Raw genomic sequence first — 23,173 nt, 5'->3', positions numbered from 1 at the left:
CGCTGTGCCGATGAAGCTGTCGCTCCGCGCCAGTCCCTACTTTTCCCTCGACCGCGTGGAGCCGGGGCGCGAACCACTGCCAAGGTCACAGTTGTGTTACCAAGAAACGTTTTATTTTGCTTGCAGTAGCTTTTTGTTAATTGCACAAAATCATGTTTTGTTTTTGCCATTTAAACATTATCACACAATCCTATTCTGAAAGACAAATGTCCATTATAAACAAAGCAAAAATAAAAATTCACAACCTTAATTACCTAGAAGATTTGTCACTTAAAGGTTTAAAGGAAAAAAAAGGGGTAGTGGTGGAGAGCTTTCATACAAGCTTTTTCACAAGTGTCACATTTTCTCCTTAAAAGGGAAGGCTTTCAAAACAAGGGTGAAATAGCTTAAACAGAAATAGTCATAGAAAGGAACTTTACAGAATTGTCAACAATATTAAGACAACATTGACTACCCAGTTTCATTACAGCATCTTCCCCCACCCCCACCCCCCATGTCCGGCTAGGACGAGAACAGGCTTTATATTCAGACAGAAAAGAATCCAACATCTCAGTGAAATTAATTTAACAACTGTGCCAAAAACCACTGGCATCTCCCCCGCCCCCTCCCCCCATGTCTTCTGAGATCCCCTAACCTGGGTTCTGATCAGCAGAAAAGGGCCAAAGCTGTGAGGGGGAGGGGCCCACACCAGCGTGGCCACCTCATTCTATTAACATTGTATATTCACTATAAATGCTGACCTTCTGCACAGTGTTAACTTTGGAAAATTCAACCCATGCAGAGGATGAGAACACTGACATCCTTTAGGTGACTTCTCCTTGTTCTTACGCCACATTCCAAGCCCCTCTGGTCCCCCATCCAAGGAGAAATGCTAGGGTCTCGAGGATGTCTTAGGTCCACCTCTGAGGGTCAGTTAGCTCAGATTTGGTCAGGCCTAGCTCTCCTCTTCCCTCCCGACAGACCCTGGGGCCCTGGAAGCACCGAAGACCATGCTGCTGGCTGAAGTGAAGACACTCATTCCTGTTTCAAGAGCTGAGCCTAAGAAATGGTCATCGTTGGTCAGGCTGGGTCTGGGCCAAAGAAGGAACAGACAGAAAGAAATACTGTCTCCAAGGGAAGAAAAGGGGGAGAGTGGAGAATGGAGAAAGGTGGGCATGCAGGGGACTTGTGCAGGGGCAGGCTGGAGAAGATGGGACTGATGTGAGGGGACCTGGGTCAGAGTGGCTCTTCAGAGCCAGGTGAAGTGTCTGTAACGGAAACAGGAGGGAGCCCCACTCCCCCTCCCTCTTCACTCCTCACTTGTGGCCCTCAGGATCCCCTTTCCCAAGGGCTGGAATGCAAATCCAGATACAACAGCCTGGTGAGGAGTGAGCTCCCTACACCAAAGTGAGGAAGTCTGATCCCAGCCCAGGGCTCCACAGTGACGGTGACTTCTGGGACAGGTGCTGAACAGCAGCGAGAGTGGGTTCCTGTGAGGCTCACCTAGAGGCGGGCTGGCTGCTGCTCTCCCTGGAAAGTCAGAGCCCTGTCTTTGCTTGACTTTGCCAATCTTTTTTCAGCTCACAAAGGCATTTATGGAGAGTTGGTTGCACACTGGTAGCTTAAACAGACAGTCCTCATCAGCTGGTCACCTGAGGTTGGAGGGCCCATGGAACCCTCTGTTTAGAGTCTGTGCTGGCTCATCTTGGCCCATAGCCTCTCTCTGTGTGGGATCCAGTGGGGCATGGTTGACAGAACCACAGCCTCTTCGCTCCGAGGGAAGCAGTGGGAAAGCTTCCAGTTCTCACTGCTGATTCTAGTGCCTTCAACTGGAAGGGGTCTGAGATAAGACAACTTGGAAGAAGGAAAAAAAAAAGCCAGGCAGCAGTTTCTGGGCAGCTTCTATCCCGGGGTGTGGGGTGTGTGGGGTGTGTGTGGGGTGTGTGTGTGTGTGTGAACACACAGCCACCTAGTCCAGGGCCAGTGCCCAGCTCAAGAGCTTTCCCACAGGCCAATCCTGCTGACATCTGTCCCCTCTCCAGGACCTCCAGGGGAGGAGTGATGCCGTGTGCTGTGCTGATGGCAAGTCTCAAAGTCTGTATAAAAGGAGATGGAGACAGGCGGACTGGTCCAGAGGTAAGTTCCAGGACCCCAACCCCGTGTGAGGAAGAGGAGGTCAGAGGGAAGACTAGGGGGTGGGGTGGGGTGGGGCTCAGGCTTAGTGTATATAGGCTCGGTACACGGCAGACATGTCGTTGTCAGACTGGTCCAGTGCCTTGGCTCTTTTGTACACCTGGAAAAAAATGACATGGGCTCAGTCTAGTCACAGAGCTGACTCACAGACACAGATCTGCTTCCTGGAGGCAGTCCTAGACGTTGTTAGGTAGGTAGGTTCTGGAGCTCAGGCTGTCTGGCTGTGAATCCTGGATCCTCCACTAACTCGCCTAACTTTGGACAAAGTGCCTCTGCCAGCGCTTCTTGATTTTACAGGGGTGTTACTGTGAGGATTAAATGGAGTGAGGGATGTAAACTGTTCAGAGGCAGGGATGTAAACTCAGCATTGTTAGTAGTGACAATCAATCATGTCTCTTCCTGCTGAAGACACTCCGAGGGCTTCCCATGTTATTCTTTGGGCTGCTTCCCTGCCCTTCTCTCAGCATGGCTGGCTCCTTCCCAATCAGCTCCGAGGCCTTACCTGCCTCTCCCACCTAAAGCAGCGGCTGCACCACTTCACCCGGCCATCTCTTTCCTTTTACTTTTACTTTAATTCTAACCTTCTGCAATTCTTTTTTTTTAATTTATTTTAAAATTTTTATTGGATTTTTTTTTCAGGAGAAGGTAATTAGGTTTATTTATTTTAAATGGAAGTACTGGGGATCGAACCCAGGACCTCATGCATGCTAAGCATGTGCTCTACCACTGAGCTATACCCTCCCCCCTGCAATTTTTGTTTAAACATTTCTGTGCTTACTTTGTGCCCCTTCCATTTATGTAAGCTCCACAAGGAAGAGAAGGGGCTATACCCCATGTCCCCAGAGCCTAGAATTATAATTACAGCTACCCAGAAGTACTAGGTGAATATGAAAGAGTGTGAGAAGAATTAAAAAGCTGCATTTCCCTCTTTTTTTAAACATAGCTCAGTTGGAGCTACCATAATTGATGTCTACTACAGCTCAGGTGAAGCTGTCAACTCAGAATGAAGGCTAAGAAAAGACCTTTTTGGATTAAAAAAAACTCAGTCATTGCCAGCAGACCTGCATTCAAGAAATGCTAAAGCAGGTTCTTCCAGCTGAAAGGAAACAATACCAGACAGAAATTCAATTCTTCATAAAGTAATGAAAAGCACTGGAAATGGTAAATTAGAGAAATATACAGTTTTTTCCCCCTTAATTTCTTTAAATTACATGTGGCGACTTAAAGCAAGACATTCCAACACTGGTGGGTTAAAACAAAAGCAAATGTAACACACAGGACATCTGTACCCTAAAACAGTGGTTCTCAACCTGGGGTTATTCTGCACCCGCCCCCGAAGGGCATTTGGTAATGCCTGGGGACATTTGCTACCAACTGAGGGGGTGCAACCAGTATCTAGAGGGTAGAAGACAGGGATGCTGCTAAACATCCTGCAATGTACGTACGGCTCCCACGACAAAATGTCAAAGGTGCCCAGGTTGAGAAATTCTGCCTTATAGGACAAGGGAGGGGTAAATGGATCTACATTTTATGTAAAGAGGTCCAATCTAGCATGTGAAGTTAAGGATGAATACAGCAATCCCTAGAGCAAAGATAAAAGAAAAATAACACATTGTTCAAAAACCAATAGATAAAATGAAATTCTAAAAAATATTCAAATATCCCAAAAGAAAGGAGGAATAGACAAATAAAAGCCAGAGAGGACAAATGGCAATCAAATGATAAAAAACAGTAGCTCCAAATCCAATCACATATCAATAGACTTCAAGACAAAGACTAATGTCAACAGACCAGTTAACCTTAAGATCCTGAGCTCCAAACAGTGGAGAGTCTAAACTCACACCATCCAAAGGGCCAGAAGGCGCCACGCTCCACAGATAAATTAATAACCAAAATGTCTGTTTCCAAGCCAACAAATCCTGTAGAGTCAGGACAGAGGCAAGTGGAAATCACCTCACAGACAAGCCCCAATTGTAGACTGTCTACAACAAACACACTTTAAAAATACAGGCTGAAAGTAAATGGATTAAAAAAAGATGTACCACATGGAAACAGTAAGCATGAGAAGGCTATGAAAATCAGACAACAGATTTCAAAATAAAGATCAAGATGGACATTTCATACCAAGAAAAGGGCAAATTCATGAGGAAGACATAACACTCATAAATGGCTAAGAGTTTCAAAGACATTATGTGCAATGGACAGGATTAAAGGGCAAAACAGATAATCCCACAATCGTAGTTGGAGATTTTAACAGCCCTCTCTCATAATGGGAAGAATCAGAGACAAAGGTCAGTAAAGACGATCTGTAAAAACACTACCAACCATCTCGACCTAAGCGATGTGTGCGGAACACTGCACCCAACTGTAGGACACGCAGTCTTCTTAAGTGAACATGACACACCCACCAAGACAGACCATCTGCTGGACCACAAAACAAGTCTGAATCAATGCAGAGTTAAAAGCCATACATAATGTGTTTTGACCATGAGATATATTATAAATCAATAAACATTAGATGCCTAGGAGAACCCTTCACGGTTTTTATTTATATTTGATACACTTTTAAGTAATCTACAGGGCAAAGAACTCACAGGAAAGTAAGCATGGCTCAGAAGGAAATGTACAACGTTGGAGAAGGTCTAAATCAATGACCTAAGGTTCCACCTTGAGAGACTAGGTGCAGAGCAAGAAAAGCCAAAGCAAGGATACAAGGAAAACAAAGGGAGGACTGCCGGGACTTGCACCACAGCCTCCTGCAGTTACCTCATTGGCTGCAGCTGCCATAGGAGTTGGATGGTTAACGGCATCACCCAGCGCAATGGCTAAACGGAGATCCTTCTGAATGTATTTCAGGTAGAAATCAGGCTTAAAATTGCCTTGTAGGATATCTGAGGAGGGAAAGTCATTTATCAGAAGAAGTTAAAGGATCCTAAATAAGAAACTACCTACAGTACTGTCAGGGCACAACACCTACCATTTCTTCCCCCTTGGACACCCAAGAGACAAGTTCTCGGCCTGTACTCTGCGATGCCATCTGCCATTTCCCTGGACCCTCTTTGACCAGGGGTCTGGACTGACTGGAGACCGTGCATGTGTCACATACAATGAGCCTCCCAAGAAGACACTGTTCTGTGACAGCTGCCTGTCCCAGTTTCCCAGCTCCAATCAAAAACACAACACAAAGCGAGAGCCAAAGCCAACTTACTTTGGCACTTCTGGTCCAGGAAGATGCTGGCCAACTGTCCCTGATTGAGGATGTCCAAGAGCGTCTGCTGGGACTGGCCTGTCACTTGGGCCAGGGTGAGCCCCTCAGCGATGGTGGCCATGAAGCTTCCCTGGACCATGTTCACGATCAGCATCATCTTGGCTGCATTGCCAACCTCGCCTGCCCAGGGCAAAGCATCACGGTCACTTCCTAGGAATCCCGTGGAGAGGGACTTTCTGCCCACCCTCACTCCTGCTCGGACCCACCTCTACACCCAGGGGAGGCCCCGTTCACCTGCCCCTGACAGAACTGGCTCTGACCCTTCTGGCTCTTCCTCCTTCCAGGCACTGACTGTGCAAGTCAAAGGAAACCTTCCCACAGGGGCCCCAGGCAGAGGCCGTCCGGGACTGACGCTGTCATCAGTGCAGTCTAGAGGGGATGTAGCCCACCCAGCCTCCAGGCCTGAAGTGGACCAACAGGTGGGCACGCATGTTACCTAGGAAGAAGGAGGTCTTCCCCATTGCCTGGAAGCAGCTGCTGCAGTCCTCATACAAGCCCCTGTCTCCGGCCGCTAAGATCACCAACATCCCATCATTAGATAGCTGCTGATTCCCTGAGACCGGGGCTTCCAGAAAGCGGCCCCCCCTGGATACAATCACCTAGAAAGGAAAGTCACAGCTTCTGGAGCCCTTGCCTCTCACAAGAGTCTTGGGCAGGGAGCATACTGGGGTGGGTGCAGCTGGCTGTCCACACCAAGACCCAAAAGCTGCCACTTGTGCCAAGGTGCTGGACTAACACTGTGAGGGGGTCAGCAGACTGTCCTCCAAAGGACACCTGCATCACATGCAGTAAACAGAGAGAAGCTGGGGTGTCCTCGCAGGCTCCCGTTTACGTGGAGTTTCTTACAAAGACCCAAGATCATACCCAAACATGACCATGCCAAAGGCTTGGCTGACCACACCTCCTACAAACACTACCCTTCTTCAACTTCAGCCACCCTCAGAACACACATGGGCCACAAGTCACTGCCCCTTCACCTGGGCCCAGCAGCTCAGGAGGGCGGAATACTCTGCTACTGTCAACTGCAGAAAGGTGCTGAACCCTAAAGAGCCCTGCTGGCAGCTACAGGGACCCGACGCCTGTCCCAGCCAGGAAACATCTCTCCTTTTATAGCCACTCAGACTAGCTGTAGCTTTGAAGGTAAAGAGTGAGGATAGGTTAGTCCCAAGGCTACTGGGCTCTCCTCTCCTCTCTGGCTTTGGCTCTGGAGTAACCAAATTGCCCACACTTGAGTGTGGTCAACCTGGGTCCTGGGCTCCAACTGAAAGGAAGCTGGAGGGCCAGCCTGAACGAGGCTGCTACCTGGGCGAGCTCGGTGACTGTGTCAGCATCCACTGTCGACATATCCACGTAGCACTTCCCAGGGCGGATCCCCTGCAGCACACCACTGGGGCCCAGCACCAGCTGTGGGGACACAAGGGAGAAGCAATAGCCCAGGCTCCCAGCCAGAAACCCAGGAGCCCCTTAGACCTCAGGTCAGTGTCCTGTTGATTTTTTTTAACTCATTTCTCAAACAGAAGCTAAATACTAAGGCTGAAAAGGGAAGAACGTGTAAATAAGCAAGGGAAAGAGGAGTATTTATGGTATGTTCCCATTTATCTTCATTAAAAATCTCCCATTTAAAAGATGGGACCTCAGTATTTATTTATTCTTTTGGCTTCTTTGGATTGACTTGGATTAGTCTAGACATGAGTTTAACAAGATGACTACTGCATTTGAGCTTCTAAACATACAAATACAGCGATAGCTAAACATAGGAACTTGGCACATGGACCAAAGGCACACTCAGCCCCACAACTTCCAGCTCAACAAGAATACATGCGCCAGTCAGGAACCATCTCAGCATAGACCTCAGGGACCCTAGTCAATTTCATCCTTTGTTCTGAATTAGGACACCTGCATTCGGTTTATGCAAATACCCTTCACAATAGGGGATGGTCCCCAAATGGGAAATTCAACCCCCCTACATGCAGACACTCACTCAGTTAGCAGGGGAGAAGGGGAGGAGGCCAGCCAGCTTTTCTGGCCACAACCTGAGACGCTGAGGGGAGGGAGGGGATCCTTACGTCCTTGGCTGCCTTTGGATCCGACACACAGGCAAAGGTGATGTCACAAGTTGAAACGACTTCAGCGGGGGTTCTTCCTAGGCGGGCCCCCTCCTGGATGAACAAATCACACTGCAAAAGTCACAGATCCTAACGTGAGCCGCAGGCAGGGCACAACACACACACCAGCCAGGCCAGAGATGCGGTGCCCAGTCCTCCTGGTTGGTCTTCCAAAGCAGGAGGTTGAGGCTGGGAGCTGGGGAAATCAGCAGGCAGTATGACTGTGAGGAAAGTGGATGGGGGCCCCTTAAGGGCAATCTTGTGTTTTTGCATACTTGATGCCTAGGACAATGTTCAAGGCTCTACTTCACAGTTAAGCACAAAACAAGTGTCTGCTGAAGGCTTCCTGAAGGAAGAACAGAATGTGGATAGTACTTGTCCTTAGCCCTGTGGCTGTCTTGGCTGTGGCAAAACCCTCCCAGCACCCTGTGTGCTGGGAGGCAGGGCTGGGCCTGAGAAGCTGCCATCCCTTACCGAAATGTTTCCAGGGGGTCTAACGGCACTAACTTTTCTTTTCTGAAAACTAAAATCACCTAGAACATCCCATAACAAAACATATTATTAATATTTTGGTGTATTTCCTTTTTCTAAAGGCATTTAAAAAAAGTATTTAGAATAATTTGGACCTATTCTTTTGTATCAATTTTTAATATTTTATATGACTTACATTGATTAATATTGTAGTCTTTAATAATTATTATTTATAATGGATGGCTGCAGAATATTCCATCAAGAGATATACCTTAATTTACCTAATGGCTCCCCTGTAGTTCATTATCTGGCCCGCTTTTAGTCATAAATGACCCCAACAAGTATCTTTATGTACAATACTTCTCCTCTATGTTTTGAATTTAGGTCTCTGTAAGTAGAACAAAACAGGCTCCAAAAAATGATTTTAAAAAATGTAGACAGAAAGCTTTCCAACGGGATTGTGTCAATTACAGTGATCACTGGCAAGGTCTCAAATCACCAGCACTGGGCACCTCATTTAAAAATAAGTACCCAAAAATACATTAAAATTTTGTTCTACTTGATTTAGCCACTCAATAATTGCAAATTTGCTTACTATATTTTGATTACTCCTGATTACTGAACCTCTTTAATTTCTTTATTTATGAACTGTTTCCTCTTTGTGAGCTATTTTTAAATCTTAGTGTTATTAAACTATGTGTTTAGTAAGAAAATTCACTCCTGGGTTATGTATCTGAAGAACACAAAAAGACTAAATTGAAAAGATATACGCAAACCAAATGTTCATAGCAGCATTACAAAAGCCAAAATATGGAGGTGATCTAAGTGTCTATCAATAAACGAATGGTTAAAGAAAGAGATGGTGTTCACACACACACACACACACACACACACACACACACACAATGCAGTATTAGCCACAAAAAAGGATGAAATTCTGTCATTTGCAACAACATGGATGGACTCAGAGGGTTTTATTATGCTTAGTGAAGTAAGTCAGAGAAAGACTAATACTCTATGCTATCATTTATATGTGGAATCTAAAAAATAAAACAAATGAATATGCCAAAACAGAAACAGACTCACAGAACAAATCAGTGGTAATCAGTGAGAAGGAGGGGGGAGGGGCAAGATAGGAGTAGGGGATTAAGAGGTACAAACTACTATTATAAAATAAATCAGCTACAAAGATATATTGTATAGCACATTCTTTTATAGTAACTTTAAATGGAGTATAACCAATAAAAATATTGAATCGTTATGCTGTACACCTGAAACTAATGTACTATTGTAAATCGATACTTCAATAAAAAAAAAAAAATAGAAAAATACACAAAAATTGTGTTAGGGTAGTGAGATTTCAAGAAATTTTTAAAAATACAAAAAATTTTAAATTCTAAAAAAATAAAAAACTAGTTGACGTACCTTTCAATTTTATTTTTTTATTTTTTGTTGTGGGGAGTATTATTAAAAACTCTTCATCCTTTTCTTCAGTGACTTTGATTGGTTTTAGGCTAAGATCTATGTTAATATTTAATTTTGTTTTCTTCTGGTTTTTTGTTTTGAAAAAGAAAAAAAGAAGGTAAAGCAGTAGAGCTATCTGACTCCAAAATCCCAAGTTTGTAATTGCTTCGCTCTACTGCCTTCCAGTCAATTAATGCAGAAAGAATGGCAATATTTATTACAATTAGGCTTTTCAATCAAGAAAACAGAATAACCAAGGGCATGTCTACCAACGGGAAATGTACTTATAATGCAAACCCTTGGATCCTCCCGGTGTTTTGCAACTGTGCATGCCTACACGTCCTGGTTACTCTGGCCCCGAATCACAAAACATCCTGCTCCAAGATCTCACTCCTGACCGAGGTCCCTGCAGTGCCTACCCAATGCCCAGCACCTGAAGCCCCTTCCCCTAGGCCCTCTCAGCTCTCCAACCAGCTCCTTATTCTTGAAAAGGACTGTTTCAGCAAAGTGAATTTCTTACTTTGTTCAGAACATTTTTGTTAATTCAAACCCACCAGCTCTGCTACCTCCCATAAGCAGTTACACCTCATTTCGGCTGTCACCTCCCTGCACACACGGGACGCTCACCCTGTCATTCACAAATATATGCTCAGCCACACCTTGTTCCTCAAGAGGCTGGTCTTTTCTTGGTCTCTTTCTTTGTTCCTGGCAAGTTCAGTTCTTTAGTTTCTGGTACTCAGACTACAGTTCTTCACCTTTTCTTGGATGAGAACTTAATGGGAGCCATGGCCTCTCTCCATTACAAAGATTTGAACATTTGCAGACTTGGAATTCCATTTCAGGGCATCCATAGACCCCTTGAAGCCATGGATCACCTTAGGTTAAGAATTTCTAAACCTGTCCTGTCCAATATGGTAGCCACTAGCCACAGGGGACTGTTTAAATTGAAATGAAATAAAACTTAAAATTCAACTCTTTAGTTTACTAGCCATGAATCAAGTGTTCAAGAGCCACACGTGGCTAGTGGGTACCACATAAGGCCAGTGCAGGTAAAGAACATCTCCATCACTGCAGGACGCGCGACTGCACAGTGCTGCTGACACGACGCAAATGACAGAACATGGTGCAGCCGTTAACAAGGACGAAGCAGACCTATTGATATATACTCCCTATCAATGAATTCATAACACACACACTCACACACACACACACACACACATTTGCATGTGCAAGGAGAAACCTAACAGGTTTTCTTTTCCATTACATATCTCAGGCAACAGCAGAGAGGGGGAAACTTCCATTTTATTCTGTATCTCTGGGTGTTTTTAAATGTTTAAAACATCCTTTACTGGTTTATCTACATCCCTACCTGCCTGAGCTAAGAGCTTGGCTTCTACTCTCTGGAGCAGAATGCTGATCAGAGACAACAGGGAGATTCCTGTCCTCAGTTACCCCAACCCCAAGGGTCAAGGCTCCAGCCGCCCCACCCGACGAGCACCGCCCTGAATGCTTACTTTCTCGGCAGTCCGGTTCCAGACAGTCACTGTGTGACCCATTTTTAGCAAGTTGGAGACGATGCCACTTCCCATGAGGCCAAGACCCAAAAATCCTATCCTGAAAAAGAGAGACTGATCAGTTCAAAGTGGCAGGGACAGGCTAAGAGCCTGAGTGATACACAGGCTCTGCTTCCTCATAAACCCAGGGTCCGGGATCTCACTGCAGACCACCAGGAACCCCACTCCACAGTATGCGGACCCCACAACTGCAGAGCCAGTGGTAACGCAGGGTGCAGCTTCTCGTTATTCCACCACTGTTTACCAGTGTTACATTATCTTCAGCTGCTGCAGTGGTTCCCGATCAGCCACCTTGAGCGCTAGGCCTTCAGATGCCCATTTAAAGGACATCGGGATCCAAGACAAGAAATGGGAGCAGTGTGCGGAGCCAGGATCCCAGCACTCACCTCCCCTTCCTGCCTCCACACCCCACACCACCTTTGCACCCTTCCTGCTGTCAGCAGGGGTGGGTCTTGCTCCTCATCTTCAAACCAGACTGAGCTCTGAAACCAATCTTTCCCTGTTCTCACTGCAGGCCTGTTATGATCCTTGTGACCAATGCTCTTGGGTGGACAGTACATCTGCTTACCTCCACCTCCTACAGCTTGCCCCTTCCTGTAGCCTCCAGAACCTGGGAGCTATGAGCTGCTTCTGCTATTTCTACACACTTCTATAGATGAGTTTATCTTGCCCAAGCCTTTCTTGGCTTTTGCACTTCTTCATCTCTCCTTTCACGTGACATGGCTAAACAATGCCTCTTTCTTCATTTATTACATCGTGTCCTTGTTCATCATGTTCTTGGGTTTCTCTCAGCAACAATATCCTCCGCAGCTGCTCCACTCTGACCTGTGTTATTCCTTCAGTATTTTCAGTCTCCCGGGAGTCACATCCCCAGCCACCTTTGCAAACTGGCTCGTGCACTTGGAGGCTCCCTTAATCCCTGTTGTAAGACGCACTCTCACTTTCTGTCCCAGCCGGCTCTAGGTCGTCTGAATCAAATGTTGACAATGGAACCTACCACCTTCCCCACCAAATGGCACCCTTGGCCATTAAGTTTTAAGCCAAAGCTTAAAAATAAGCAGGTTCATTCATCGTTACCTGGGTAGTGCAAGTTTTCCCTGTGATTCTAAATCATGACAGACCAATTCTCTTCCCTTTTCTTGGTGTTCCAGGAGCCCAGCAGACCTGGGGATGAAGCTGATGCATTTTTAACATGGCAGCTGACAGCGCCTTGTGGTATCCTTGAGGCAAGATGGACAACGTGGACCAGGTGGACTGGGTACAGTGCCGCTGGTTTGCTTCACAGTTGACGTCTCACTTATGTTAAAACAGGGTTTGACTAATGGGCGACAAAACCTGGGAGAAAGCACTGGGACTCTGTCCTCAGCCCAGAGCTGAACTTTTTTTTAAACCAACACAATCCTCATTAATTTAACGAGCGACACCCATCCTCTTTTTTTAAATTTTATTTGTTACTAAAAAAAAATTGTTTTGGCAGGGGGAGGAGATAATTAGGTTTTTATTTATTTATTTTTAATGGAGGTACTGGGGACTGAACCCAGAACCTTGTGCATGCTGGGCACACGCTCTACCACTGAGCTATACCCTCCCCCTACCTTTCTTTTATTAGCACATACATGCCTTTATCTTCCTCACTCTACAAAGGAAGTTCACTAAATGTAACTGGTAGAACCAGTGATTTCAACAGCACAAAAAATTATGTATAAAGTAAAAGACACACTGTTTTTAGCCTGAGAAATAACTGTACAGAAGACACAGATGGGAAATTCAGACTTAGCTATGTTGCTCAGGAGAATGCTCCTTCTTTAAGAACCCTTTCCATCAACATGACTGTGCAACACAACTGGCTGTCAGAGGCAAGGCAAAGGCGAGTGCGGAGGCAAGCTAAGGCCTGGGGACCACAGGCGAGGCTCCCCCACCTGCTTGGGTGGGGCAGATGGCAGCAGGCAGGTACACAGGAAGGCCTGGGAGGCCACAGCAGGGAGAAGAGGGGAAGGCAGGGCAATTGGCTTTCTTCATCTCTTACCCGCACCTGTCCCCACCAGGGCCAAGGTCAGGGTTTTCATCATAGTTCTACAAACCAGTGGTTCTTAAAGTGTGGTCTCCTGACTAGCAGCAACAGCGTATCTGGGAATTTGTTCGCCCCAGACCTACTGACCAAGAAACCCTGTTGAGTGGAGTCCAGCAACTGGTGCTTTATAAAGGAGGAAACTTCCAGGCGATTCTGCGGCACAGCAAAGCCTGAGAACCACTGACTCAAGTGTCTCCTGCTTGAAGACTCAACAGTGAGCATGAAGCCAACTACACCATACATTTACAGGGCAGCTCCTGTCTCCTGCAAGTCAAATTACTCCCAGGCAAATCACTAAGAATTACAACTATCCCCCCCTCTTTTCATTCAGTCCCAGCAATGGCTGGGACATACTCTTAGCAAGCCCCCCTGAGGTCACCCCACCCCGCTCAGCCCCAGCAGAACCAGAGCTACAGAAGCCTTTTCATCAAAGGTCCTACTTTTTGTCTGTGGGTGTGATGCTGCCATTCACGGCCGTGCTGTCTGCTGCCTGGATGGAGGTGGACCCAGTCTCCTAGGGATAGCAAGCACAAGTCGTCAGGTCACCCTGACGTGTGAGGCCCCAGTGAAAATAAAAACGGGAAGGTAAGGAACCTACATACCTCTTCACATATTTTCAACTTCTTTGTGATTGCCTGGTAACAGACAGCTGGCTATTAAAGAGGGAGGGAAAAAACCACTTACTAAACTGACCATTTAATCAGTCTTCATTACAATCTCCCTATTAAGGTTAGGCCTAACGTGGATGTTAACATCAAAAACTTATTTGGTGTCCAATTATACTCAACTCCAAGTGACACATTAGAAGGTAACATGCATCACCTCATTCAGTTCTCATGCAGCTCTGCAAGGTTCTTCAAGTCTTGAGTCTGGAATTACAGAGCTGGTCAGCATAACCGGGCTTGGAGCCCAGATCTGTCCAACTCCAGAGTCACAGATTATCAGCAGATTCTACCAGGGCTCAGCCTCACCTGGCAGACACCTCTCCAGGGCTCATGGGAACTGCCTCCACCAGGCAGCACTGGCTGCCTCGTGGATGGCCCACAGCTCTTGAGGTTTGGTTTCTGTCCTAAATATCTCAAGGCAACCACCAATGTCTCAATCACACAGCCACTGAGTTTTAAGTTTTTTGGGGTTCGTTTTTAATCTTAACAATGGCTGATTCACGAGTGGTCCTCTATGTGTCTTGCTCTGGGCAGCGGTACAGGTGGAGTCTAACTTTTCAGACTAGGAGAGTAAGGTTTGAACAGATCAGCACCCTGCACTCAGGCCAACCCCTGACCAAGGATCAAGAACCTCAAAGAACAACTCACCTTCTCGGTTTGGCTGAGCAGGAAGTGATGGAAATGAGGGTCTGCATCTTTTACAGGCTGAAACCAGAAAAATGCTTAAATAAACAAGTTATCTTCCACCAAAGGTTATTTCCTTCGACCTGACAACTGGCCTCTCCTCTGGCTGAAATACCTCTGGGAGCTAGGCTCATTCTTCAAACTGCCTGGAAACTCATCTCCTATTGCTGGTCTAAGCCTTTTATAAACAATGCCCAGTCCAACTAGAGGAAAACTAGCTTCAAGTGGAAAAGAATGGATGTTTCTGCCAGGTTGGTATATAAATTACTCCTAAATACTGTGTAAAAATATTTTAAAAGCCTACTAGTATTTTTGAAATTCAGCATTCACCAGTTCCTTCAGATGACCCAGTAGACCAAGCCAAATTCTCAGGACTCTTCCCCACTCTCGGGTTTTTGGCCCACTTGTGCTTGGTGTTAGACCCTTGAGTGTCTAGACTTACTGAGGATTGATACTGACAGAGATGAGGTGGGAATGACTGCAGGACCTTCAAGGGCTTTTCATAAGCATGCCTAGCACAGGGGAACAGCGTATCCACACCAAGGATAGGACAGTGTGCAGCCACCACCAAAGCTGAATACACAGTGAAAAGGTGTTTATAAAGTATCAAGTGAAAAAAATCTGCAGAATGATCCCACTCTTGTGAAAACCAACACTGTTCCCAATAGTAAAAACTGCACGAGTGTGTTTATATGAATGATGGTTAAGTGGGTGCGCTGAAGGGTCTGGGGTGAATTGTATCAAACTTAATGGTGAGTACCCCAAGGGTGGGATCTGTGCTTTTTACTCCATACACAAGAAAAGGGAGAAAAGGGAAAGCACACAGTCAGGCCAGGAAACCAGCTCCGAGGCAGGCTTGTCCTGGCCCACGGGAGAGCTCATTACCTCGCTCACGGTTGGCTGCCATTTAAATGCGGCCATGGGTCCAGCCATCATCCCCTTCACGGTACTAGACTCGGGGATGGTGAGATCCTACAGAGAAAAATGCAGATCGTCAACACGCTGTGGCACCTCAGGGGCAGATGTCTTCCTGCCTCAATTGGGGAGCACCTCCTCACCGTTTTGCTTCCTTTGGTCACACTCCACCCCAAACTAGCCCTAGCCAGCTCCATGGTCTCCCAGGCACAGCCCTGATACTGTCCATCGGGAGAAACGGGGCAAGTCCTAATCAGCAGAGTGAGCCTTGCTCTTCTCTGATCCTGAAACAACAAATGTGTTCTTGTGCCAAATTTCACAAGGATGGAGGTAACCAGAAAGCCCAACTGTGGTCTGTAGTGTGGTCAGCAGGTCACAGAGAAAGTTCCTTTTGGCAAATAATGAACATTAAGAAACCAGTACTGGCTTCAGAAGGTATCCACGGTTATCTCGAGAAAAAAAAGCTAAGAAAGCCACATGGTGCAAGAAGAAGAACTGCCCAATATTTTATAGCTGTGAAGTGACAAAACCAGACTTAGAACCTGGGGTGGTCAGGAGCCAAGAGCCCAATGTCTCCCCAGAAAGAAGGAATGAACTGTTTGGGCAGGAGAGTCAAGAGCTCAGTGGGGCATGTTGAGATCTCCAACAGACAGCCAAGTATTAGTGTCAGGAGGGCCACGGAGGCTGGAAGACAGCAAATGCGGAGAGGGCCACGAGGCCAAATCTGCGGCAGAAGGGCAGATTTGGAGCTTTCTCTCTAGACACCTGGCCCACGTAGAGATGCTCAGAAATACGAAGAGGCCTAGCGAGTACTGCCCCAGAGAAGTTTCTGGCAGGATGGACATGCTCTGTGTCTGTTCTGACGCAGTGGCCACTAGTCAAGTCACTACGGAGCACCTGCTGTGTGGCCAGTATGAATGAGAAGCCGGATTTTAAATCAGATTTAATGTAAGGTAATTTAAATGTAAATGGTCACCACTCTAGTGACTAAGGCCACAACAACAAAATGAGAGTAAGGGGAGAAGACAGCTCTCCATCCAGCACTAACCACATGCCTTGACTCCTGAGTCCTTGCTCTCTGCACAAATCTGGATTTTAGGAGAGCCACGGAAGTTCTGCCCAGGTGATTGATGTCCAGAGTGGCACTGCTCCCACACAGTCTAGACACAAACCCAGCCTTTGCCTTCCCGCATGTAATCAACACCCTTGCCGTCAAGGTCAGCCTTGTCTGGTAATCCTCACAGGACAGGGGATTACAGCCCAGAAAGGCAATCACCTAGGGCTCTGTCCAGTTATCAACCAGGCTACTGCACTCTGCTTCAGAGAGGAGCTCACCAGCCAGATGACAGTTACCACAGCAACACACACACTCTTTACGAGAAGAGTCTCTAACGGTAAGCCCGGCAGTGGCCCCTGGGGGCGCACTGAAACCACCACACTCACTGCACAACGGGCTCCTGCCGAAAACTATAAATGCTCAACATTCGTCCAACATGTATTGTTGCAGGCACTGTCTTACGTGCTTTGCTTGTGTTACTCATTTAGTTCTTAGAACAACCTAAGAGGCAATGATCAGACAAGGAAACTGAGTCAAAGGTAGCTGGCCAAGGTCACACAGCAGTATTGTCATGGGTTCATGACTCAAAACTCAAGGCCCTCCCCCTAACCTCACCTTTATACTTCCCTTTATCCAGAAAGAAGTGGTTTCTCTCCAGGGCAAGCACAGGAGTTGGTGGGATCCATGGTTTAAGATACCAGACAATACACACTGGGAAAACAGTATAAAACCTGACAGCCTAGATTCCTGTGAGTCCCCAGGAGATCAATTCAATCAAATCGAATCAGATCAAATCCCCTGAAAAGCTTTCCTGCACTGCACCGGGCAGTTTCTAAACTTTCTTGCCCTTTGGCTGGAGGTTCCCTGCGCTCACAGGGACCGGGCTGTCCCCACCACTACGTTTGCTCTCGTCTGCACCCTGTCTTAGGTCATCTAACAGCGAGAAGGACCTTTTCTAACGCAGTGGTTGCACAGTGGCAGCTGACAGGCTGAATCTAGTCCAGAGAGGTGATCCTTTGGACCTAAAAGTGTTTTAAAAATTTGAATTAGCGTCTAACATTTAAAATTAAACCACTTCACTTAAAAAATCCGTACTTCCAGCTTCTCTTGAGAAAAACCAGACAATTTCGCAAAAGTTGGCTGGAACCCCGAAGGAGGAGCGCGGCCTCCCCAGATGTCCAGTCGCTGCCTCCCCTAATGCTCTCAGCTCAACCTCCAGCTTCAGCACTCTCTTCCCTCACCTGCCTGATCTTGCTGGTGTCTGAACTTGCAAGTCCTGATCTGATGCCTAGCGTTTCATCATGGCCTCATCACCCAACTGTCTGTGCCAGCCATCTTGGCTTCTAACCCTCTGATCCTCCTCTAACAACCTTCGCCTGTGTTTTGACAGACTAACCCTTCCATCTCAGATTTTCTTCCCTTGGCTTCTAAGACACAAATCTTTTCAGGAAGAGGGTGAGAGGCATGTTGTTCCTGCTTTCCTTTCCTTTCCTGGCTCTGCCCAACCCTGAGCTATGGCATTCTCTCTGCAACGCCACCTCCCGCCCTTCACTCTTCTCTCTTCTTGCTTTCCTGAAAGACAAAGCTCATCGGGTCTCATGGATCCAACATCCTCTCCAAATACTCACCCCTACATCCACATTTCCATCCCAATGTTACTGGAGGTCTCCCTGGCAGTCTAGACATCACTCCAAATGCATCACACCCGAAACAGAACTGGTCCTCTCACCCTGTATGCCAGCTCCTCTCCTTACACATCTGTGCGGAAGAAAGGTAGCACCATTTCCCCAGGGACAAACTGCTCATTCATCTCCCGTATGTAACCAGTTACCAAATCTTATAAACTCTTCCTCTGAAGTGCCTCTCACACGGTTTCTTTCAATTTCTGCTACCACCCCCCAAGGACAGCTCCTTATGAATGCTCACTGAGGTTACCCTCCTCATTGGCTTCGAGCCTCTCTTCTCTGCCCTCCATGACTCCAAACACACAGCTTGGCACACACACTGCCACCTCCACAACCAGCTCAAATCCCTGCATGGCCCCATATCGGCTCCATGATGGTATAACACTGCTTAAATAGACCTCAAGGCTCTTCACCATCTAGTGACAACCTACTTTTCTCTGCCCACTCTCCCTCCTGTCCTCTCCCAGGAAGAGACTGCGCACGCCAACAATAAGCCCACGTGGGCTGTGCCCTTTGTCTGTGGAATGCCTTCCCTCCTTCCTTGCTCAGTCCTTTCCAGTGCCGGCCCTTGCAATGCTGGCTCACAAGGACCCTTCTGCCCTGACCATCTGGCCGAATGCCCGAGCCTCGCGCTCCTGCTTCATGCCCGTGTGTCCAGGCCGTGCCCCTCCCCTGGTCTGCAGAATTCTCTAGGGCAGCGCTCGGCACAGGCCTTGAATCTATTCAGTGAGCTGAGGCATATCGCAGAGCTCAGCACTGCCGTATACAAAGGAAAGTCACTAGTCCCAGAAGCTACAGAGATAAAACAAACCTTCTCATCCTTTGGGGGCCGACCCCGCTTCCGGGGACTTTGCTCCTGGGCTCTTTTTAGAGGGGACTTGGAGCCTCTCTCTGAGGAGCCTGAAGACACCCGCTTCTTTCCTTCTCCCACGTTCTTCTTCACCTTCCCTTCAGACAGGCTAAGCTTGCGCTTCTCATCACCTGAGCTCGGCCTACTTCTCTCCTCACTGGAATTACGCCGATTCTTGTCATCAGCAGAATTGTGGGAAGATGTCTGAAAGTTTAACAATAATAATGATAACCACCACAACAGCCGCCACCGTGACTACCGCTATTTACACGAGCCACGCCCTGTGAGAAGTGCTTTACATGCATTATCCACACAACAACCCTAGGAAGTAGGCGCTGCTGTCACCTCACTTACATTTGGGGAAGCAGATTTTAAAAAAAAGAAAAAATCAAATCACTCGCCCACAGTCCCAAAGCTGGATTTACACCCAGGCGGTGGGTCTGTCCCAGAGCCTGTGCTCCTGATCTCCATGCTGTAAAAGGGAGAGGGCCTGTGCCATACTCAAAAGCTAAGATACTTCTCCTGGGTCCAAGCGACTTTCCTAAGAGCAACAATTTATTCCATAAAGGTCAGCCACATGCATGGAGTTTCAAGTTGATTAGCAAAACACTGATACCTTAGAACTGAAGTAGCTCTCTCTCCACTGGCACTTGGTAAGAACAGTTTCCGGTTCGGGCGACATTTAATCCATTAGTTACTACGCAAAAATAACCGGGCTGGAGTCGGCATGAGGTGAGAACCGCGGGGTCTCTTACCTGGTCTTTCCCTTTGGCTCTTCTGAGGAACTCTTCTACGGCGTCCACAGCTTGCTGGAATCGCTTCCCCTTGTTAATCTTTATCATTTCCTCCTTATGCGCATGATACGGCTTTAGCTGTTCCACTTTGATCCAGGCACTGGCAGAAAACACACAGAGAGAGGATATGTCCACACTGCCTGCGCCAGAAAGTATCAAAGGCCTCACCCCCGCAGAATGCAAACACCCATTTGGCTTCACTGAACTTTGAAACAGGCCTCCCATTTTTCTCAAAACATGCTACTGACCACCCTAAACTCTTGAACCTAAAGTATGTTTTCCTGAAACAAGTCAAGACAACCACCACCAAAACCAGCAACGTCCCAATAAGATCACTGCATTGCAGGTTATTTCTGCTCTCATCCACCAGCCTCCCACGCTGGGCCACATGCCCCCTTCCACTTGCTCAGGGCAGAGGGAACCTGCAGGTGCGCTCCCACTCTTACCACACAGCACACCTGCCCCATGTGGATCCCTGGGGATCGGTCAGGGCACCTGGAAGCACAGCAACCACAGCAGCATCGCTGCCCGCCTGCAGCCCGAGGCTGACTGACATCCTGTCCATCACTGAGAGTCTGCGATGCTACCAGGGCTGAGGGCGACAGCACTGTAAATCCTGCTGCTCTTAACAGACATCTGCGGCCTCGGAGCCTACATTTGTTCATAAATGACTGTATCCATGGCTACTGAACCACACAGAACATGTGACACGTGGTTTGGAACAAGGGCAGCAGCCACTAAAGGAGATTTTTAAAAATAAGCTTCTGCTTGTGATTGAAGGTAGAGGAACACACTCTTCCAATTTTTAATTCTGACCATCAATGCATAACACACAAAAATTTAAAAAAAGCCATCAGCTGTCAATTCTGGGATATCTAGCCTCCCATACTAACCTGCACAAATCTGCCCCTGTTGGCTTCTGTGGTCTCCCTAAACGACATTTAGTTTCCAGAACACCAGCATAAAGGGGAGAATTTTATTGGCTTGGCAAGGTAACAGTTAATTTACAAGTTTTAGTCTGTAATACTCAGAGGTTTCACAGCATAACCTTCAGGAAAAGTGGGTCAGGTCAAGGACATAGAAATTAGCTATCACACTAACTTAGAGTTTCTTCTTTTAGACAAAGATGGAGAATATTCACTAATAATAGTAAAAGAGCTAACTTCTGTGCATAAGAAAATAGTGCTACAGACCCAGCAACATTCACCTGTGGTTCAACTGGTGTGCTAATGTTTGTGACGATGGGTCTGTACAAACACAACCTCTGGAACCATCAGTCTGCAAATGTGACTGCACACCAGGACTAGGCATGCTACCCCTAGGTAAACAGCACCGGAGAGAACGAAGCAACGAACAGGGACTCAGATGCTGGTCTCACTGCACAGAGCTCCAGTGATATGAGGTAAGCAAGTTCTTCTAGTGACCAACTCATCTTAAAGTCTGAAATTTGACACAATAGACCCAATGGGTCCAGTCTACAGGGAGGGAAAATGGAATTAAATTCTCACCCCAGGTTATTTAGCAAGTGCATTTACAGTATTTCTAAGGAAAAACCACAAGAGCAATCAGATAAAATGCCAGACATGCCCTGAAAATAAGTCAAACTTTCAGATTAACTGGCAGCTCCGAGGTGACGCAGTATCAGTGATGAAGCTGAAAGACCCACAGCCCTTAGGAGAGGCCTCTTCCGTCTCTGAGCTTCAGGTCCGAAGCTGAGGCCTGCACAAGACCCCAGAACAAAACAGACAGGGTGGTTTTTATGGAGCCCCTTGAGATGGGATGAGAGACTAAGAACCCTGATCCCTGCCTCCCTCTTCCTCACCCCCTCACACTGACCTGATTCAGAGTCAGTGGAAAGGTGAGGACATCTGTGGATGAAGCACCAATAAACCCATGCCTATCTTTTCACTGAAGGATTTTAAGTGGATTACTAACTTCTGCCCAGAGAACAATAGTCAAAACTCATTCACCCCAAAGACTGGCATTTCAGATGTGAAAATGAAATTTTCTTCTCTTACGACCACCTTTGAAGAGTGAAAACAGTTTGCTAAAAGAACTGATGGTATAAACAGGACTTCAAGAATATAAATGCAAGAAATGTTAATCTACTTAAGAAATCAACCTATTGTTGGAGAAACATCCTATCACATCAGAAAAACAATAAATAAACAGCAAGCCCACCAGAGCCCTAGGAGAATGACCTCTTGAAAGCAAGACAAACTGAAATCCACTTTGACCATCTCAATAATTTCTTCTCCTAAGATTATATTGCAAAACCCTCTATCCTTACAAATGGTATGCTTTTCAGCTGGAGCTTCAATAATGTCCCGTTCCCCATCCACTCAGGCCCATCAGCTAGGCCTGGCATGCGACTGGTGCTCAATAAGTAATCACTGAGTAAACGACACCTTCCAGGCACCTTCGGGCGCGGCGGGGCGGGGATGAGGGCTGGATTGCCCAACTCTGGGTTAAACATTGTATGGTTGTAGTGGTTTTTTGTGGTTATTGCTGTTGTTTGTATGTCTTTTTAAAGTGACTGTTCTGTTTCTTTCCTTGATATAAGCTGTAACTTGTGACTTCCCTCTTAACGTGCTCCCAATGCCTAGATAGAGCTGTACTTTTTCCAACCAACTTGCCGTGGGCTGCGAAGACAGAAAAATCAGGCTTAGTCAAGTTATGTCTAATGAACACGGCTTTGCTTCTATACACAAGGAAGTAAATTACACACTGTAGAAGTGAATGACTGAAAATAAGCTAACTGGCAATCAGTGAGCTCACTCTAAAAAATGAAATGGAAGGTCCCTTAATATATGTGGCTAAGTGGGAAACAGCAAGATACAGAGCAGTGTGTATAGTACACTAGCACCTGTGTAAAGACGAGGGAGAGGAACACCTGACTTCCTGGTTATGCACAGAGCATCTCTGGAAGGACACGCCACAAGAAGCCAGTATAACTGGATGCCTGTGGGCCAGGAATGGGTCGCTGAGGGATGAGGATGAAGGGAGCTGTTTCAACGGTTTACAGCTTGATTGAGGGGGAACCATAAACATTAATTAGTTTTTAAAACAACAAATCAACAATCAAGGCCTCTGCTGTTGCACATGGGCTACTCTGACTGCCCAGAAGTTGTCCCCCATGACTTCCTTGTGTAGGTTTGCTAAGGTGAATGGCTACTGCCTGGCTGCTGGTGTAACTGCACCTGTAACTCGGCCAAGAGCAGCAAACCTACCCGGGTATTCTGACACATCTCCTACCAGTGCTTCTCATTTGCGAATATAAAACTCCCACTAAGCCACCCTCAGATTATGCACTCAGAATGAATTTAGAGACTTCACGTTTTCAAACACTTCCATAACTCTGACTTGCTTTCCCCTGAAATTAAAGTCAGACCATGTAG

The 23,173-nt window shown here is 46.8% G+C and overlaps 1 protein-coding gene across 7 annotated transcripts in view; it reads right to left on the bottom strand.

Moving 5' to 3' along the window:
- Positions 1-91: 91 nt before the first annotated feature.
- The window catches only part of GLYR1 (glyoxylate reductase 1 homolog), a 30,361-nt gene continuing 7,279 nt past the window's right edge, over positions 92-23,173 (bottom strand). For 2 of the 7 annotated variants that reach the window (XM_074346351.1, XM_074346355.1), the window contains exons 4-16: positions 19,737-19,875; positions 18,943-19,185; positions 15,360-15,446; positions 14,439-14,495; positions 13,728-13,778; positions 13,566-13,639; positions 10,995-11,094; positions 7,507-7,617; positions 6,743-6,844; positions 5,877-6,039; positions 5,381-5,560; positions 4,939-5,063; positions 92-2,272 (exon numbers count right to left, since the gene is read on the bottom strand). In XM_074346351.1, coding sequence (XP_074202452.1) covers positions 2,198-2,272; positions 4,939-5,063; positions 5,381-5,560; positions 5,877-6,039; positions 6,743-6,844; positions 7,507-7,617; positions 10,995-11,094; positions 13,566-13,639; positions 13,728-13,778; positions 14,439-14,495; positions 15,360-15,446; positions 18,943-19,185; positions 19,737-19,875 — 1,507 coding nt within the window. In that variant the 3' untranslated portion in view covers positions 92-2,197. The remainder of the gene's footprint in view (positions 2,273-4,938; positions 5,064-5,380; positions 5,561-5,876; positions 6,040-6,742; positions 6,845-7,506; positions 7,618-10,994; positions 11,095-13,565; positions 13,640-13,727; positions 13,779-14,438; positions 14,496-15,359; positions 15,447-18,942; positions 19,186-19,736; positions 19,876-23,173) is intronic. The other 5 variants (XM_074346352.1, XM_074346353.1, XM_074346354.1 and 2 more) reach the window with 5 other exon arrangements.

The sequence above is a fragment of the Camelus bactrianus genome, chromosome 18, assembly GCF_048773025.1.
Source record: "Camelus bactrianus isolate YW-2024 breed Bactrian camel chromosome 18, ASM4877302v1, whole genome shotgun sequence".
Classification (NCBI taxonomy): Eukaryota; Metazoa; Chordata; class Mammalia; order Artiodactyla; family Camelidae; genus Camelus; species Camelus bactrianus.
This window is presented reverse-complemented; position numbering and strand designations above follow the sequence as displayed.